Raw genomic sequence first — 21534 nt, forward strand, 5'->3', positions numbered from 1 at the left:
TATAATAGAACACAGACTTGGGTAGTTTGGCTTGACTCCAGGGCCAACAAATGATTCTTATTGGCACAGTGTGCACAAATCAAATGCAGGGAGTGAAGTTCAGACTTCAAACGCCAGTTTTATGGTAAATGACTGGCAGAGTTCAAAATTCTCACATTGTGCAATCTCAGACTCAGACTCCACTTTTCACATGAACCAAGAACATATTTCACCCTTTTCCCAGTGCCAAGAAATTCTTAGCATTAGGATTTCTGTCTCTATCTAAAGACATGACAGTTATACATGACTAATCCCTTAGATTCATATCTATGCTGAAAAGACCGCTGGCTGTCTTATATACAACCACCTACACTTCCTATCATAAACTTCTTTCAGTTTTTCTCACTGGACATATTGATACATTTGCACTCTTGTGCCCATACCTGCCCGAGCCTTCCGGCCATGAGCACACAGCCACTTAACCATTAAGTGGACACACACTTACATTAGAAACTCTCACTCCCACCCCTAGTAAACTAATACTTTAGCCTATAGGTTGGTCATCCAGCCAGAGAGTTATCCAAATGGATCTGGACAGTAAGTCAGTCAGTCTGAAAGTCGATGAGGAGGACCGAGCGTGAAGGGGGAGAGGCAGGTTGAGCGTTTCCCACCTGTAGACCATGTGCTGTGTACCTTGATTTACTGGCAGGCTTGAGTCTCTCAGCTGTGGTTACGTGCAGATGCTCTTAAAAATATAACCTGAGATTTTTGAAGCTCCAACCACAAACGCACTTTACCCTCCTGTGCCTCAGACTTCCCTGGCTTTCTCCTAAATTTATAGACTTAAAGACGTGCTGGACTGGCCTCCATCCTGTTTAATGGGCTTCCTGAGACCGTGTGTGTGTGTGTGTGTGTGTGTGTGTGTGTGTGTGTGGTTCTTCACCCCGAGAAAAACACAACTAAGCAATGAAAGTGGTGACAGATTGTTCTGATAAAGGTACTAAAAGGTACACACACTTTTAAGAATGGTTTTTGAGTCTGATAAGAAGGGGTGAACAACACAAGTACTGAAACACACACACACACACAAATCAAGGAGAGATAAGAGCAACAGAAGCTGAATCACAGGAAACAGGCAATAGAGATAAAAGTGAGACAGAGTGTGATAGAGAGGCCAGAGTAGGGGGTCTCCTGCACAGCCTCCTATGGACAGCTGTCTTATTGTTTAAATTGTCAGAATATCACACAGTATCACACCTTTGTTGTTTCCAGACATCTGGGGTCCATCTTAAAAAGAACAGATACTGTATTAAATTATCGCTTCGCAGCAGTCTTATCCCAGAGAATCTCCCAGTGAGCTTATTTCTCACAAAGCCTGATTCGATAACTGTATCAACACTATAGGTCAAAGTAACGATAAGGAACCATCTTACATGGTACATAACATCACAACTGTACCTACAGCCAGAGTGTATGATTTAGTCCTTTATATTTACATGAAATAAAAAAAAAACCTCCTGTTTTGATTGTATGCATAATTTTCACTAATAACTAAAATAAATTTCGACATTCATACCTATTAGGAGCTGATTACAGTGCAGTGGGCTAAATTGAACAGGTTGTTCTTAAACTATAATTTTGTATCATGGGCTTTACAGTATGTGTGGTTCAAAACAAAACAGGCCGAACCACTAAATACCCAGACTAACCACAAAGTACATAATTCAACTATGCCTTTGAAGCCTTTCAGAGTGACAAGTGTCACAATGCAGAAAAAAAAATCTTTAGGGAAGGGCAGAAAATGTATGGAGCGGGCATAACCCTGAGGCAGGAGGTCAGCGGTTTTCCATAGGAAACAAAAAGAAAATGTAACACTGACAGGTTGAGGAATACAGTCTGAGAGTTTGGGCACAAACATAATTTTTGGTTTGTGGGCTTTTTTTGAGTAACAAGGTAAAACTGGTGATAAACTGTCAAGATTTATTGTACGGACTTTGAGGAAGACGATAAATCCAGCCACCTCTCCTCGCCAGAGTCACTACCATTTTTAGCCAAAAGCAGATGAAAAGAAACAACTCTCTGACAGCTATTATTCAACACTGATTTCAAACCAGACAGGGGTTTGGCTGTGAAATAAATTAAGAGCTTGAATTGGGGCGAGCAGTTGGAAAGTGATTACATTCCTGAAGCATATCTGTTTGACAGACCCCCCACTTTGGGAGGAAGTGTGACAGACGCTTTGGGCTCACGTTCAAAGCCCGGCATTAATCAGAAACAGGCAATTACTGTAGGATTATCCTCCATTATTTTATCATTTGGTAAACATACGCAGCCCTTTCTCTCTACCTCACACATACACAGCCGCATGCAGAGGCACATGCAAGACGGATTTGTGATTCAAGATTTTCCTTATGCTGTATATTAGCAGCTTTTAATTATGATAAATTATGTTAATTAGCTAATTAGCAAACAGCACCAAATTGACTGACAAATGTCTTGCTGTTTCAGTCACAACACCACACTTGCTTCAGAGTAAGTGTTGTCTTTCTGTGTGCACCTCCACATGTCTTTCCTCACACTATTATTGCCACCACTGCTGTCAATGCTGCTGTGTACCCACCTGCACTCTCTATAGATAGCATGTGTTTAAATCTCTCCTAATGTGTGTGTGCGTGAGTGTGTGTGTGAGACCACTCACCGTGCCTTTCTTTCTTCCTCTGTTTCCTCACAGCATGTGATTGCCATCCCGTGGGTGCTGCTGGCAAAACCTGTAACCAAACCACAGGACAATGTCCCTGTAAAGACGGCGTGACTGGTATCACGTGCAACCGCTGTGCTAAAGGCTACCAGCAGAGCCGCTCACCCATTGCCCCCTGCATAAGTATGTGGAACTGGTCTCATCTGCCTCACTGTAGCACAGTTTAGCCTGGCCTTGGGTCTGCTGCTCACATCTGAACGAGAGGGACACACCAGACAATGCATACAGTAAAAAGCAACACATAATACAGTACGCTACACACACAGACACTCCTACACTGCTTAAATCCTGTCATCCTTCTCTTCAGACAGGTGCTTAGTGTCCGACTGTGAGTTTTGTGACCAGTAAATCTGCTAGCTAAAATAAACACACCATTAAACCAAACCTCAAGGTTATGATATCACAGCCCTCCGGGCTTGTTGGTCTCCATAAATCCGAGTGAAGACCCAGAGCTGTTCATACCAGCATCTCCAGGCCCCCAGCTGTCTTAGATACGTACAGAAAGATCATGGTCTAATTACAAAGGCTATGTTGTTTTCAAGTGCCCACTGACCATTTATAAGCCAGGATATGCTCTTGTAGTTGAAGACTTGCACCAAAGCCTCATAACTAACAACAAGAGTATTGATTTATGTTGCAGTAATTGATTGCGCCCTTTTGTTTCAAACAACACATTTTAATTGGGGCTCTTGCCATTGTAATAAGATACTAGGAATAAAGTTCTTATGAGGAATAAATGTTTACATATGACTGAGGTCTAATCAGCTAATTCTTTGATTCCTGGAAATTAAGCTAGAGCTGAGGTGTCAAACATTCAGCGATTCCTGTGAGATGATTGCAGTGTAATCTAGTTTAATCTGTAACAGCCCTGTGCTGCACCTTGCCAAGTTTCATTTTAATAGAGAGTCATGTTATATCTTTGATTCATGTATTCCTTCCAGCCATAAATCCACATGAGCCAGTTATGTGAACCAGGCACATTATTTAAACTGGCACACGTGGCGGCTGGAGGATTGCTGATCAACAATGGCATCAGCGAGGGGACCTCTGGGCTTCAGGCATCATTGTTTTGGCAGTGGTTGTTTTTAAATAGACCAGTTCGTCATGGGAGAAAGCTGAATTATTTCCACAAGTAAACATCATTACACAGATTCTGATTTATGGTGCACAATAGACATAAAGTGTATGTGTATTCAGAAAGTAGGAGGTAGTTTTCCTCACTGCCAGCTAAGAAAATCTGACTGCACTTGATCAAAACACTTGATTCTTTTGTTCTTTCCCTCTTACACAAACTCTTCACACAGCTTAAACCCCTACTGTTGTACACCTCTTCCCTCAGGGTGTCGACCTCTTTCTTCATATCTTTGATACAGCCCCCTTCTCCTCACTGCACTGTACAGACCTTTTGAAGGGCCTCTTCCTTCCCTCCTGCCCACAATATCAAAAAGACATTATGTCTTTTATATCTTCTGTTGCCATCCTGCTCCTTTGGCCTTTGGAGATAAGAAGGTTGTTCTTCATGCATGGTTTCTCCAGGTGGCAACTTCCTACCCACTTGTGACTACACCATGAGGGAGGGCTGAGAGAATCAAGTCTTTGGACATCCAGCATTGCAGCAGGTTACAAGAGAGGAGGATAAAACAGGGAAAAATGACAACTCAGTAATGAAATATCCACTGAAAATGATTGACAACATTTATTATGAAATAAAAAGCCAATACTCAGACAAATGTTCGGGAAATTAAATGTTATTAAAAGGAACAGGATAGGATGGTGAAAGAGCCAGCAGGTAGCTCATGGAAAAATTATGAGCATGATCAATTCAAAAGAATTTAGGGAGTTACATGCAACAAAGGTCCCCACTGGACACAGTCAGGCCAAGTTGCAGTTCATTATACTGTATTTTGAGATCAAAATCCAAATCTAGCTAGTATGTAGAATGCATCAAGAAAGCTGATTTATACGTTGACTTAGTTATATGTGCGTGGTCGACACAACGAACTTAAGGCAGGACCCTGCTCAACCTCATATTTGTATTTTTGTTGCTGTAACTTGAAATGTTGCTGTTTAGCTGCTTCAGTAACATAACCTTGTCTAAAGTGAGTTTAACTGCTTTAGTTTTGTTTGGCCCAATAGCAGTGACACATTCAAATTGAAAGTTTGGCCCTCTTCTCATGCTACTGGAGTTTGCAGGCCTGTCACTGGTCGCATATGGTTACGAAGGAATGTTTTGGAAGAGCATCTTTGATGGTGTCTGAAATTTGTGAATGAAGATTGGAGTGAAAAAAAGATCATATGAATTGAGCAGTAGATGAATAAAAGTAGTGACTTTGCAGCCTACCACCAACCATAAGGATTGCAAATATACACTAAAAATTTGTTTGTACAAAAAAAAAAAAGCCTTGGGCAGCTCTGTTAAGGTTTAATGGCTAGAAAGACCCAAGGTGCAGACACACGAGCCAAGGAGTTTCTTAAACCGACTTTCTAATGAAAGATTGTAACAGGACTAGGGCAAAAAGAGGCTCAACCTGACACAAGTAAAAGGGAACGTCGACAGAAATGTATAACAAACAGTTCAGTCAGGGAACTTGGCAAAAGAACTCAAAACCACAAGAAGCTCAAACAAACCTGAAAGCACAAACTGAGAATCCAAAATGAACACGAGCAGGCAGGGTGTGGTGAACAGAGAGGAACAAACAACAGGGGCAACGAGGTGTGGAGACAAAATGAACCAGCAAGAAACTGAGAGAAAGAGGGAGTATAAATACACAAGAGACCAGAGGAAAACGGGGGCATGGTGAACACGAGTGGCGATTGTAGACCAGAGTAAAGCTGGGGCAGGTGAGGTGACAAAAAACAGGAAACTAACCAAAGAAAAGCCTCAAACAGGAAGCAAGTCCACACATCATAACAAGCTCATGGTCTTAACGCTGAAATTTTAAACTTCCTTTGATTTGTTTTACCTTGATCCTTTCTTATGGAATACGCAGATTCACATAAGCAAGACAAAGACAAACATGTGTAGATGCAGTAAAAATGAGACTGAAATCTTTTTTTCTCTTTTTGTTTTCTCTGGGAGTAGAGATTCCACTTGCACCACCCACGCCCCCACCCAGCGGCACAGAGGAGCCATCAGGTGAGTACAGTTACACATAAGCACATCCGGCCCAAAGGAAAAGATGATGTGAACATTGTGGATATGGGACTTTTACAAGTCTCATGCCTCAACGCTGTACTTTTCCACACTTGTAAAAACAGACTGTGAGTTAAATTGGCTCCCTCTTGCCTTGTCTCTCCTTATTAGGAGTTCATGAATATTAAATCCATTAGCAGCGACTCTGGGATGAGCTTCCTTTAATCTCTCACTTTTTCACAATTAATCAATCTAACTGTGGCACAGTTGGGTGTTGGATCTACAGCTTCACAGCTGAAACTGGATCTTATCTTTAATATAGCGGAGAATTCAGTCATGCTTTTTTCACTGGTTCGCCTATCGTTTCCTGTTTGCTGTAACATTGTGTTACTGTCCTATCTTTAAGGATGGGTTATGGATTAGTTGTGGTATTGGATACTAGAGCTAAATGATGACATAAAAGCCCCTTGTCCATTGCCTGGTACTGGCTCAACTCAACACTACTCTCCTTATTTGTTTTTCCATCAGTCAAATGTTGGGGATAGTACTTGGTATCTGGTACTGTTTCTGGTATCACTTCAGTTCCAAGTGAGCTGAGGAGATACCAAATGGTGATGTGTAAACTGCAACTACTGACCATGAGGTGAAGGAGGCAATGGTATATCCATCACCACCTTGCCACCGATGAACCTGAATGTTTATATGTGATGACACCAGTCACTCATTCGTCATTCATAACAATAGCTGCCATTTCTCTCTCACAAGTGTACAATTTATGTTGACAGAGGCCTTGAGCCTTTATGTCTATATAATATAATATAGCTACAGCTATGCCTGCTAGGTAGAGCTAGCTAGCTGGGATGTTAGCGGGTCATCACATCTCTGAAAACGTCCGAGCAAATTTGTAATTGGCATTACTAAGATAGATTGACCACATATTTGAAAACTAGATGGTTATTTTCTCACCTTAAAAACTATCAAAACTTAACAAAGTGGCATATTAACAGCCATAAGATGAAAATTATAACAGCTTTGAGCCTGCCCTGCCACTGTGGGTCAGTGACTTCACAGCAGTTTAATGTAGCATCACTGTGACAACCGGCTGCACTGCAGGGGGGGACTATCTGCAGTGGAAAACAAAGCACCTAGTTCCAAAAGCGAGTCAAGTTGAGTTGAGCCAGTATCATGAGATGAAAAAGACACTAAAGTCTGTAAATCTGGTAAATGCTAGTACTGTGGTAGATATTCTTTGTTAAATAATATGAGATCTTTTAGTTGAAAATTGTGATATCACTAAACTTTGTACTTTGTACTGTATTTTGATGTGATTCAATATTATAATTGATAAACCTCGGAATTTATTTAAATATAACTCCTCAATTGAGAGCTTAAAGTCTACCTGTATCTTATTTTATAGTACTAAACAGACATACCTGTAGAGGCCCTGTCAAGTTCCACATTTTGTCTTTTGCCCCTATGGTGGAAAAAGTTGAGTCATCTGGCTCACAGCATGTTTGCTCTGTCTCGCCCATGAAGTTGCAGGAGGCCCAAGAGTATACACACACACACACACACACACACACACACACACACACGTATGTGTGTAAGAGGCTCCTGCAGCTGTTGCCGGGCCCTCTGAGGTCCCTCACGTCCCCTGGACAGCTTTGATTGACAGCACAGTCGGGCTATCACTGCTCCCCATCCCTCCTTGGCCTCTTTTCTTTTCTCTTTCAGTCTCATTTCGCTCTCCACCACCTCCTCCGTCTCCCTCTGTTTCACGCTTTGTTTTCACATAACACTGTGGGTGGTGCCGAGCTACAATATCTAGAGTTTCTCTGGGCACCCATGTCAGGAATCTGCCCACTTTTGGATTGTAGGAAGCTTCCTTCACCTTGCTGAGGGATTACTGGATTAAGTAAGAGAGGGACCAGTATTACTTCATCAACTTGTATAATTCTACAAACTTTATCAGCATATTTATAGCTTTTCTAAAGCATTTTAACTGTGAAATATAAACAGAACAAAATCAAAAAGGGGGTTTGGAAATGTATACATTGATTTTTTTTTACCTAAACCTTTCCCTTCAGTTCAGCATTGCTATGTGAAATCATTGCCTGTAGCTACAGGTACATCCTGTTTTGGATGTTATATCCACTGATTAAACCATGTCATTGAACTAACGGAAACACAACCTGAAGGGGACTGTAATGACTCTGACTATGAAGCTACAGATAATCTAATCATGTCGGAGAATTCTGGGATTTCCCTCTCATATGTATAATGGGTACAGGTCTATTCAGCCCAGAGAGCTTGAAAGAAAGCAGATTGCAAGATGGAGTGCCTTGATGGACGTCCTAAGTCGGTCACGTCAGAATCATGAGTAGTCGAGGGTCCCACTGGACCACGCTGGGATTCAGGCCCAGAGGATGCATACATTACCCTCCGAGCCTCCTCGGAAGGTCACAGAAAAAAGCACGTCTGCTCGGCCGGTAGTTGAACAGTTATGATATCATCTAATATGTGACTGCAAACAGATGTGGTGATTTTATCAGAACATCGAACAACATTTTCCGCCTCAGCACAGCAACAAGACATGCACCAAAGTAAAGATTACTTTTTAAATGATAATTTGTATAATCATTATTATTAGCAGTAGTACAGTAATAGTCACAGCCATTTTAGTAGCAATAGTAATAATATCAGGTGGAAGACGAGAACTTTAAAATTCTCTTGTAAGTGCTTTACCGCTTTACATAAAAGCAAATTACAAAGATCAATATAGTAGGACAAGCAAAGAAAACCATTTGATAACATTTTATATGAACATTTTTTATTATAATACAGGAACAAAGATAAAAGCTTTGGAAACAGGAAGAAGAAAAGCTGGGGAAATAGTACAAACTAGAGAATGAGGAGAAAAACTAGAAGGTAACCGGAACACTACAAAACAGAAACAGAAAAAACAGTATGAACAGGAAGAAGATGCTGAAGAGATGAGGAAGATTTGGTGATCAGTGAAGAAATTTTGAAAAAAAATGTAGAAACAAATGTGAGAAAATGTGTGTGCTCATGACTGTGTGTGTGCATGTGTGATACTAGAGGGTGTTTGGCTGACAGCTGTGAAGCAGGTGCCTCATGTTCCTCAGTGAAACTGGGGGGACAGAGGGCGTGAAGGAAAATGGAGTGGTTATTAATTTGTCTCCTGCAGCAGGGCTGTCCCCCTTTCGACCACACGGATGGCTGGAATGCATGGAGAATACCTCCGATGGTGTGGGCCAGACAAAACACACATTGTGCTGGTAGGTCACGGATGGTGTGAGTCACCACTCCCACAGGTCACGACAGAGACGTCTGCACGGCAACGAAATGTGGAGGAGATTAACCGCTGATGACCTGTGATGGCCTGTCAGGATACACAGGATGTGAAAGTAACTAATGATGATGAGGAGAAGGAGAACTGGAATAACCATGATGAGGCTTATGAGTGTGATGAGGTTGTGTGTGTCTTGTCTGAGGCTGGAAGTGATCAGAATCTGTGGCGGAACCCTCCTTGGATTTTTTGGATATTAGTCTTGCTTCGCACACCCTGTTCAGTCCTCGCTAACTGCACCGCACTTTACAGTCATGTCAATGTGGGATCTTATTACTGTACATTGCTTAATTGTATGAGAGAGTGAGAAACGAAATAATGGTAAGAGATGCATGTCAGCTGGGCACAGCACAGTTTCAAGTTCTCATTATCAGTATAAAACATTTGCACAGAATTTACTTGTTGTTGCTTAAAAATTGGATTTAATGACATGAAAACCTTGGCAGGGTTATTTCTTCTCTCCATGTCTAAGCTTTGGGTGACAACCAGCAGGTGTCCACGCTGACTTATCCGAAACTAATCATTCACATTAACGCAGAACGACCCAGCTCATCAGACCTGATTGCACGCCACCCCAAAAGTAAAAGTAAAATCTCAAATTAGGATAAGAACTCTAACAGGCTTCTTCACTGGCCGCTGTATGCCAAAGCAAACCGTTGCTTACTCTCTGACAATACGGTAAGGCAAAAGGTGGAGAGGGGGCTCCTTCTTTTTGTCCTGCTTTCTCTCTTGACCTTTGTTGGACAGGATCCAAACTCACAGCGCCGGTGTGAGCGGCCTAGCGTGTTGCAGAGCAGAACAAAGGCTGGGCAGCACTGGACTCCGTAATCCCATTACATGCTTTATTTGCTGCAATTTGTTTCTCGGTCAGTCTAGTTGAGGGAGAAAACCCTCTTCACGAAACATCATTTACACCTCAGTGTTGTTGTGCTGCTCTGGTACCTCTGATACTGCAGTAGCTTGTATCTGATACATCTAGTTTGTGTCTAGATTTAGCTGATATGCACTGCTTTGACTCGAGAGACCACTTGAGATAAGATTTCACTTCCCTGGGTGCATTTGATTTTATCTGTATGGAAACTGTGAGTTGCTTAGATGGTCAAGGTCAAGGTCAAAGTGTTTATTTGTCATATGCACAGTTAGGGAATGTGTTTCCCTGTACAATGAAATCCTTACTTTGCCATCCACATAAATGCCACACAATACAAGTGAAATATAAAGAAGATGAGCAATAACAAATCTAAATAGGCAGTAAAATCAAAAGTCTAAGGCACTTTAAAAAAGTACAGGTCTGCACTGCACTGTGTGACTGGGCTGTGATGTCATTCAAATAACCTAGGGGACTGTTTTCTCACATGTCTGATGAATATTAAATCTGTTCTTGTAAAACTTTTTACCTTGTAGCAAGAATTGTTTTTTTCTTCTGGATTGATGTGTTCGGTCAGTGGGCCGTCATCTTCTAAAGTTTGACAAGTCAGATTTTTTTTTACTTGCTCTTTTGAGGCACACTCACACTGGCTTTCAACATTACCAGTAGATGTTACTCATCATTTTACTGTAGCTGTTGCTGTTGCTGTTTGAGTTTTGATCAGCTTTTTTACGTCAGGTAACAAAGCTACAGTGGGTATTCACAAGCTTGTGCACAACATTGTCGACCACAGTTTTTATATTTGGACAAGTTCTACTATGCTTTATTACTACTAGCAGTGTTAAAATGGCTTCCGAACTTGCATCTACAGGCATACAGTATTAAACTTTTGGCTCCAGTCTGTAGAACTGCACTATGTCCTGTCATGGAGCAGCTTGAGTAAGAAGCATTCCAAATGAAAACTGTAAGCTTAAAGGGTTGTGCAGCACTTTGATAGAAGGGCCAAAGGTCCACCTCTCAGTTACGCACTTCTCAGTGCTCTGAAAGGAAGGAAACAAAGCACTGTAGTAACTACATCTGCTCCGTACACCCAAAGCACATTTTAGCTCAGTGCTGCAGGACTGCTCCCACTTCCCCTCCTTGTATTATGGACACAAAGGGAACATTTGTCCTCACGGTAGGGGACTGCCTGGGCCTAAATGGGGATCTCGGGGTGCTCTCAGCAGGGCCCAGAGCGGTGTCTCAGGGGTACACCGTAGGGATCGAAATGCTATCAAAGGCAAGTATCATGATGGCATCAAGGGGGGTTATGAGAAGACAAAGCTTCCTTTCCACAGCTCCCCCTTCGATCATTTACATGGTAATCCGGTACAGCTCATATAGACTCTTCTGTTTCATGTACTTTGCCTATTTTGCTTACTCTTTCTGTTTGCTACCACCAGCTTCAGCTTTGTGGCCTTGCTAACCAGCTTGAGAGGCTAACAGTTTTGGGGTTTGGGCTGATTCAGGGATTTTACTTAAAATCCTGGTTCTTTTCCTTAGCTTCCCACCCCCCTGATAAACTTCACTCCTGTCTTCTTTTATGTCAACCTCTCCACCCCTTTGCTCTCTAGCACTATTCATTCTCCCACCTCCTTCCCTTTTTTTTTTGACGGGGGTGCATTTTTTCCTGTTGCGGTGTTCCCCGGGCAACCTCATTCAAACAGAGTATAAAGGAGAGTAAAGGCATGGAGCAAAGATCTCAGCACAACAATGCAGTTTGTTCATATTCAGGCTGTCTGAAAGCTTCCACTACCCCAACAATCTCCTCCAGTACCACTCGCTATCCATCCTCCTCTTCCTACCTCCTTCCTTTCTCTCGTTTCTCTAACTATACTCATTAACAGTAAAGTGTAAAGGAAATCAGTACTCTGGATCCAATTTATGCCAGTTTGCAGAGGGTTAAGGAGCAGTGAAAAAAGGGGGGTGTTTTTTCATGATATGGTGTCACGTCACATTATTTTGGCTCTCATTGTAAGTGGCTGGCAGTGTGACAGCATAGCATGGGGTAATCACTAAGGCTATGAACCCTCAGGATTGCAGGGGGCCAGCAAAGTGGAGGGAGGGATATACTGTTGCCTCCTTCACCTCATGGTAATCTATCATAAAACTGAGCATATGCTTGTGGATCTATTTGGACAAGAAGCAGGTTAGCTATAATCAGCAATGCATTTGAGGTCCCCCCCTTCACAGAACGAGCAGTTCACTTTAAATTTTTTCTTAAAAGTAACAACACAACAACCGACAAAGACACAGTACAGAAGTTGTCAAAGACAAATACTAAATGTTACCTTGGATATTTAAACTCACTGGTGTCAACATGTTCTTTACTTCAAGAACTTTTACATCTTGCATTATCTATTTGCATATATTGCATTCATATCTGTTGGAGACCTTGTTTCCACTCGCATACAGTGAGTGCCTACAGTATAAGCGCAATCTTGTCTTTATTTTAGATAATCATTTGTTTGCTATTCTCAACCACACAAACCTTATAGGCTCTGCATGAGTTCGTACACAGAAAAATTCCGTATAGCAAATAAAAAACTGCTATCCACTGAGTCACCTTAAAGAGCGTGTACATACACATACAAGTATATATGATCTTCTTGGCAGCAGAAGCCTGTGAGGTGATTTGGGTGACCCCTCTGCCAGCGTGAGGTATTTATTTGTTCACAGCGTCCACAGTGGAATAAAGGGGACCTCTGCCTAACGCTTCATGGATGGCTAATTTTCCCTTCCTGACCTCCCTTTGTGTGGCATTGACCCCCTTCACACACACACACACACACACACACCCCACCTCCCACTCCCTCAAATAGCTGCCAGCCCTCTGCGCTCTTTCCCCCCATCCACACTGCAATAAATGTGAAAGCTTGACATGGTCCTCACTGGAGCCTTGAAGTGATCCCAGGGTTATGTTTTTCAGGAGGTCGGGGGCCGAGGTGACAAGCGAGGTGAGATTTGGTGGGAGGTGGGGGTTGAAGTGGGTGGAGGGTAATCCGCACAGGCCGAGCTCATTCCTGCAGTCTGATAGATGGCAGCAGGCAATTATATTTCTCCAAAGATGCTTGCACCATCAGCTTCATTCAGGAGTCCTCGCCATCACACATGGAGGCCATGGACCTGGTTGGAGGCGGAAGCCACCTCTGCTACAACTAGTGCACAAATACTCCTAAATATTCTAGCAGTGGTCCGGCAGCAATCACGCTAGACAACACCATCAGACAAGACAGATTCTTTTCTTCTCTTACTAAACCCACCTGTGGTGTTTAAGTTTTTTAAATATATATATATTACACTGAACAAGCTGAAGCATTTGAATTCACTTTTTTACTTTAATTCATCTGTATTTGATCAATTATTTGTGTGACCAAAATTTGATGAAAATATAGAAGTGGTTTTTCCTAATTTTTTATGAAAATATATTAAATATCACTCATACATGATAGAATTTTACAACTTAAACAAGGTTATAAGACCACATTTCTTTTGGCATGTTCCCAAAATCACCTACAGTAATGCGAGAATGTTTTAGCTCCACAAAAATGAATTCAACTGCTAATATTTAAAATTCACAAAACTTTTTTCTAACATTTCCATGGTAATACATTATTCGCCCATTGCTTGTTTTCTAACTTCCTAACTGTATTTCTTTGAATTCTTGCAGACTGTGACTCTTATTGCAAGGCGTCTAAAGGCAAATTGAAAATCAACATGAAGAAGTACTGCAAGAAAGATTACGGTGAGTCAACAGAAAACACATGGCTCATTCAATGATTGGATTTACATTCCTTTCTACAGGAAAGCTTAAAAACGTGCTCTGATGGAAGAAGCACACAGTTTACTTCACTTGGCTTTGGATAAACAAAAAAAGTCTTTCCCCACAAACAGTGTCTTACGTCTTTTGAGGGCACTGGAATCACTATGCAACATTTTCTCCCCCGATCCCCTCTGACGTGCATATCTTTACTCTTTTTGCGCTACATCCTCCCCGCGTTGCTGGTGAGCTGCTATAGTTTACAAGAGAGGCATTTGACTGACGCCGTAGTCCGGCTTTCTGAGATCAGAGACAAAGGCTGAAACAGAAGAAGCAGATCTTCAAGGAGGAAGAGAGAAACAGACAAAGAGAAAGAGAACTTAAGATAAAACTCAGGATAAAGATTTATGCTGAGGTGTGTGTGTATGTGTGTGTGTGTGTGTGTGGTGGTGGGGGATTTGTCTCTGAGCCAGCATTTAAAGACCTAAGAGGATAAAGCAAAGGCAGTGTGACGGACAGTGAGTGCTCTCTAAGAGTGCCTCATTAAGGCAGCCCACGTCCCCCCACAACCGATGCATTCCTGTGAGCATCTGTCCGCCACGCCATTCAAGGTGTGGATAAGACGTGTGACCTCTCCCCTCCCTCTGTCCCTGCCCCTGATTTAAGTCAGGCTGGTGAACCAGTCAACCAAGCAGCAGCATCGTGCAGCATACCTCAGCAGCCTGATGGACAGGCCTGGGCTTTGTTTCGCAGGGATTTGGAGGAGTTAGGGGTCAGCTTATATACACCTCCTCTTCTACCAATGCCTACCTTGGTGCTGATGTCATAAGAAGAACCTTGCCTCTGAAATATGCACTCGTTGCATCAAAGTGTTAGCTAAATGGCTGTGTTCATTTCCTTAGGCTGGTCAAAAAGCTGAGAATGTTGTTCAGTTTTCAAATTCTGGTTCAGATTTTATCTAAGATTCACAGACATAGTTAACAAACAGTAGTTTCATTAATAGAACATTTATGTCGGCAGCTACATAATACCTGAATGGTAACAGCTGGCAGCATCCAGCAGAAAGCGGAGAGGTGTGGAGGTAAAAAGAGACATCAGGATTTCCTGCTGGAGAGAAAATCTCTCCACACGCTACTGAGTGCCCTCGTGTAGTCACTGCACATCTCTCAAGTGAACCAAGTGAAGCCAGATGAGTCTTCCAATTGTAAGAAGTGTAAAACAATCTGCTGGTACTGCTGAAACTTGAGACAGTACAAACTTTGGATTTTGGCAGAATTTAATTATGAAAGACTGCAGGGAAGGTTAGGTCTGCATATAAACAGTAACTATACAAGCGTAGATTTAATGTATTCCTGTACTGTAGAACAACAAATAGTAAAGCTCTCAAAAGAAAAACATTTAAAAAAAATATGCCATCCAATTACCATCTCTTCTCTTCAAACGTTTGAAGAGAAAAAAATTATTGTAAAAACATTTCATTTAATCCATCTGTCCACCATTAGTTTTAAGCTGTACCTCATCCGCTGTGTAATCCACTTCTCCTTTCCTTCAGGTGATGTACATGAGAACCATTAAGCTCCAGGTCATATTGATCCATAGTTTGCAAAAGCATATACAGTACTCATGATTCATCACAGATCAGAACAAGATGCTGCTACAGTGTTTACCACACATGAGCTCAGTGAAGTGGACTGAAAAATCAAACACAATGTAGATCTACAGGATAACTCCAGAGAGCTTTGGACTGCTCTGAAAAGATCAGCAGGGAAGCTGGGCTCCATGCTGCGTTGGGAAACGATGCTACAAGCTCCTGTTGTTAATATCCACATAAAGAATGACAGGACAGAGTGGGGTGCAGGGAGGGGGTGGACATGTCTGAACACAAAAAATACCTTGGGATAACCACTCTAGGCATTTCAGTGTCCACAGTGTACAGTGACTGTTGTCCAAACACAAATAGAGAGAACAGCACCTGGTGCCAGCTGGCAGGTGCAGAGTGCTGCAGAAGTCCCCATCAGGCCTTAATTAACAGATCAGCCAACAGCCATTTAGATCCTCATGACGAGGGGCATAAAATGATCAGTTAACACTAAAAAAAAAACTCAGTGACAATATCAGAGTACACAGAAAACAACATTGCAAATATCTGCAATTACATGGCAATAGTACAAGAAAAGCAAGTGCGACCTAATATACATATGTAGTGCATTACTTACACAGGGAAAATCCCCAATATGCATCACAAGAAAACTAAATAGGAAGGAATGAAAGGGGGAAAAATAACCTTTTGCAACTACTGTCACAGCGAGTATACGCATAAACTATGTGGTGACTAAGATTCAGCACAGGAGTCAGAACTTGAAACAGAAAATAAGGTGTTCGAGGCTAATTACTGTATATCTCAAGTATTCATGGCTTTAATGAAATATGCTGATTCACTTTCTTGCTGAGTGTTATATGAGAAGATCAATAGTACTCTACAATCTGTCCGTTCAATATGAAGAGGGGAGCAGGAGACTGCTGGTCTAGCTTAGTACAAAGACTACAAACAGGGGGAAACAGCTGGCTCTGTCCAAAGGTCCTAAAGTCACCTACCAGCACCTCTACAGCTGCAGGCTATTTGTTGGGCTGGAGCAGTGGGTTCTTGGAGTCTTTACTGGTTAACCACTGGTAACCCACAAAATGAAAGGAAATTACTGCTCCTGTCCAACAAATTGTTCAAAAAATTCAAAACTTGTGCATCAGCTTTTGTTCAGAGTAAACAGAAATGGCAGACATTGTTACTCTAAAGACAGCCAGAACATTTCTAGTCTTTATGCTAAGCTAAATCTCCATGCTCTGGCTTCATATTAAACTGCTAGGAGAGTGGCTAGGCAATGCAAAACAGCACACTATTCCTTTTAATACCAAAATACCAGAACCCTAAATTATGCTCAGAAACAGCCTATGTTTGCACTTTTCCAAGACAGTGAGGTTACTACATTGTTTTAGCTGAAACAAAATCTGCTTTAGAAGCAGTTTTACTGTAGATCATCACTGTTAATAGTGTGAATCCCAATAAAGTGATCCTACATGTATGGTCCCTGCCCTACATAGGATATACTGTACCTCTAACACTGCCATGTTCAGCTCCATTAGTGCTACACTGAAAGCAAAACCAGTGAACCTGTAATAAGGCGACTTAATTCAAAAGCTATCTTAAGTACAGGAGGAACCATAATGGAACTTAACAGGGACCTGGTCAATATAATCTATTCTGATACTTGCTGCGATAGGATTCATGAGAAGCAGCTCTCTCTCTTCCACCTTTTTGTCCCTCTTTCTTTCTCTCCAAGGACTGTACCAGTCCATTTATCATGTGATATCATTGAGTGTCTTTCCAGCTAACATCTCTAATGGCTCTACCCTGCCTCCTAATCACATTACAAATCACACTGCTTTGTCGTGACTAATGGACATAATGCATACGAAGCTGTATATCATAGCCAGACCATAGACCGGCCTTTTCCACTGAGGATAAAAACAGTACTTACAGTATACCACAAGTGTCCACTTATGGACTTAAGCTACCATTTTGTACATACAGTACATGGGTACCCATTTCCAGTTTTTTTTCTGATTTTATCACTTTTCTAATTTCATTCATTGCTTGCTGTGTAGAAAGTGAATTGATTTGTCTGTGTTGTCAGCTCCTGATACTAAATTTATGAGAAAAAAATTGTGATGATTCAGCCAATGGTGATACCCACATTTAGCCAGATGTTTCCTAAAGTCTTCTTACTGTTATTCTGCACAATATAACAAGAAGAAGATCATCTTATTTTCTCTTAGCGGTACCTTCTACTTGGCATGGTGATGCCGTGGTTAGCACGGTCACCTCATATTAAGTTCCAAGTTCAAACCTGGCATCCAACTGGGCCCTTTCTGTGTGGAGTCTGCATGTTGTCCCCATGCGGGTTAGGTTGTTGGGCAACTCTAAAGTGCCTATAGGTGCAAATAGTTTTCTGTCACTAGATGTCAGCTCTGTGATCCTCTGATGACCTGCCCAGGGTGTACCCATCCTCTTGCCCATTGTTAACTAGGATTTGTTCCAGCCCCCATGACTCTGCAGGATAAGTGGCATAGATAATGGATGACTGAATCCTCTGCTGGCAAATGTGTTTTAAGCACAGAAAAAAACCATGGGTTTGTTGACAGTTTCTAGGATTCTGATGCCAGATCAGCCAGTCCTCTCATTAGGTGTCAAAGCTCTGGATGCTGTGACACAATCCCCCTATCCTGCATTACAGGTCAGCATTCAATGCGAGCCTCTCTCCACAATGTGTGTTATGTTTATCTGCTCGTGTACTGTGCCGATGTCAATAAAAACCACAGCTGGAAAATGAGCCAGCGAGCTTGGAAGAGGAAAGCCCTTTTCCTTCCACCATGAGACAGATCTTTGAATGTGCTGGTTGCTCCACAGTGAGAAGCTGATGCAGCAAATTGCAGAAAAAAGGCAGATAGTAATTACAATAATAAAAATAGTTGCATTTCTTTATGAAAGAGAGACATAGTTAGTTGAACTTCCATATCTTATTCAACTGCCTTAATAAATATTCAACAAGGAAGAGAAAATTAAGTGGAACAGAAATTGTTATGAGGGAAAACTTTGGCTCAGGAGGCTGGTATGCTTTCCTGGATTACCACAGTAAGGCACTGCACAGCATGAAGCACTGGACCATGTAACATTATGACTATGCTTAGAGGTTTTTGGGGTAGCAACACTCCTGCTGAGATGGTGTAGGCTGCATGTTAATGAAAAAAATCTCACATTATCATATTATCCCTTTTGCTCCTCGACCTAATTTTGCAGCTGTCCAGGTGCACATCTTGAAGGCAGAAAAAGCTGGTGAGTGGTGGAAGTTCACCGTCAACATCATCTCCGTCTACAAGCAGGGCGAGAGCCGCATCCGCCGTGGGGACCAGTTCCTGTGGGTCCGTGCCAAAGATGTGGCCTGCAAGTGTCCCAAGATCAAGACCGGAAAAAAGTACCTCCTGCTCGGGAATGACGAGGAATCCCCTGGCCAGAGCGGAGTGGTGGCAGACAAAGGAAGCCTGGCTATCCAATGGAGGGACACGTGGGAATAAAAAGAGACAGTCAGAGGACCATGGACAGAGAAGAGACTGTTTATGTCGCTGCTTTTTTGTGTAGAAGCATGAAGAGAATTATTTAGGATGTTTTGTTTTTTCTAGTGAACTTTTGTTGAAGGAGCTCGCCTTGCAGATTTGGTTTCATGGTTTATTTTACTCTGTCTTTCTTGTGGATTTGCCGAATTTGCACCTAATACCAGTATATAAAGTTAAGTGTTTGTTTTCTTTATCTCAGTATGAAATCATGATATTTTATGTTTTAATTTTATGGACATTTTTCTGGTGGTGCAAAAATGACAGAAAAAGACACTCAATAACCACTGCATCTTTGCCTCTGCACGGTTTTCTTATTCTTAGCTTAGAAGTGAGCTTGTTTCATCTAAAGTCTGATTGAGGCAGAAATTTTTCCTTTGTTAAAAAGTGTGCCATAAAGCATACAGGTTCTACTGTAAGCCACAGGAAGGCACAGATCGAGTAGCTGTCAGTGAGTTGCCATTTGTTTCCCTTGTTGATCTGCAACTCAAGAAACAAAAAAGTTGCCCGTAATTTGCAGCTGCAAATACAGAACATGCAAATGACAGAAGAAAAATGAGATTAAAATACAGTATTGAGCTTAAATAATGTTTTAAGATTTATTTAACTCCTCCACACGTCCACCTCCGATTTCAGGGTTAAATTTTGTTGGTTCAGTATTTGTACAAACCTGCAAGTGAATGAACACTTATAATTTGTAGTTGTAATGTTCAGTTTTCTAGCTGGTGCTGCTGATGGTACAAATGTTAAAGTTACACTTTTTTGGAAAGACACTTAAAACTAATTTCACCTTTAATGCTTATTGTAAGTGTGATTTTTTTTTTCCTCAACCCTAGCAGGAGTTTACTAAGTGATGTACTAAATGACAAGAGGCCAGTCATATTGATTGGTATAAAAATATTCACAAAACCATCTCTGTTCTGGGGTAGAGTTGATAGATATAAATAACACGCACCAAATAACATGTCAAATGTTTTTTTTTGTTGTAATTCATTTGATTTAGATTTTTTGTGAATGTTATGGCAGGTCTTTGTGCAAAGTGGATGCAACATTATTGTGGGTGAAAGCCGCTGCAGATTCTGCATGTTCTCAGTACTGACAAGAAGTGAAATGTCACAAGTGCAAAAGTGCGGATTTTTGTATGATTTACCATGTAATGAAAATGTGTGAAATGTGTCTTTAAAAAAAACTTTTAAATAACCCCTGCCTCTTATTAAGGCATTACAATTAGCGACTGACTACTAAATCTGAAAAGGTATGTAACAAGTAAGGTCTTCACGTATATAATCGATACGAATTGCAGGGGGCTTAATCAAAACTAAATATTTCCTTTCCTGTAGAAATTGATCCCAGTGCAGCAAAATCAAAACCTGAGTGTAAACAGTGAAATCCACCTCACACTGGCTTGTATTTATTTAGAATAATTCCCACAATACTATTAGATGACAGAAAAATAACTTCACAGTCCACACATTCTTTTGCAAGCAAAATGCACGATTGTACGTTCTCTGAAAGAACTCAGTGCGACCAGTCTCCCATTGACCTGTCACATTAATTTTCTTCCCTTCTACACTTGCACAGGGAGAAATGGGGCTAACTGCAATCACTTGAAGCTGCTTGATTCAAACCACATTGCTCATTTATTAGTGTGCAGTTCAGTTTGGATTTTTCAAAGGAATGCATGGTAACAACACAGCTCAGGTTGGTAAAGATCCCACAGTGGATCTGATGTGTCATAAATGGGGTTTCCTTTCAGCCAATCCAAAAAATGTTTGATGTTGCTAGTATTCGTTGTTTCACAAAATCAAATTTAAGATGTTCTACAAGTAACTGCAACAAGGTTTTTAAGATCATTTAAGACCTGTGATTTTAATCAAATGGCCTTCCTTTGTTTCTACTAATTTAGAGACCAACTCATTTGTCCAGGAATGATATGAATGGGCTGAAATGCCTCCTAGATGATGACAAATTTGAGGGGCTTTTTTTTAACCCTAAAAATTTTCAATCACCCGGGCTCAACTGTAAGATAACAAAGTACAGAGTTGCTGAACTGCTTCTCAGTATTTACAGTGATGGTCAGAAGTTTGAGATCACCTCCACTTTTTCAGTTTTTATTTAGACATTTAAGCAGTGAAAGTCCTGTTAATAATAAATGGTACAAAGCTAAGAAGTAAACTGCCAGAGGTAAAGGAAAAAAGTCAAAATACTAAAAATGTGTGTAAATTTCATGGAAAACAGGCCTTTGTCAGGGATCAAATAATAACAACTTCCATCTTTTCTGTAGCAGTAGAAGTAAATTAAACCTTGACAATGGATCCAAACAATTCCTACAGATGTCCCAAGTTTTGTTCATTACTTAGAACAACAAGTTCTATCTGTACAAAGACAGTGTTGGAAAAAACTGCTGCCATGTCCTCTGAAGACTTATTTGGAAAAAGGTCCTTCTCAGGAATTCATCCTATAG

At 41.3% G+C, this 21534-nt stretch overlaps 1 protein-coding gene across 1 annotated transcript in view; it reads left to right on the plus strand.

Moving 5' to 3' along the window:
- ntn1a (netrin 1a) overlaps positions 1-19034 on the plus strand; it is a 58672-nt gene extending 39638 nt beyond the window's left edge. Inside the window, 4 exon segments of the mRNA XM_020611008.1 lie at positions 2711-2860; positions 5820-5873; positions 13818-13892; positions 18760-19034. Coding sequence (XP_020466664.1) covers positions 2711-2860; positions 5820-5873; positions 13818-13892; positions 18760-19034 — 554 coding nt within the window.
- Positions 19035-21534: the final 2500 nt, after the last annotated feature.

This window comes from Monopterus albus, unplaced genomic scaffold, assembly GCF_001952655.1.
Source record: "Monopterus albus unplaced genomic scaffold, M_albus_1.0 scaffold108.1, whole genome shotgun sequence".
NCBI lineage: Eukaryota > Metazoa > Chordata > Actinopteri > Synbranchiformes > Synbranchidae > Monopterus > Monopterus albus.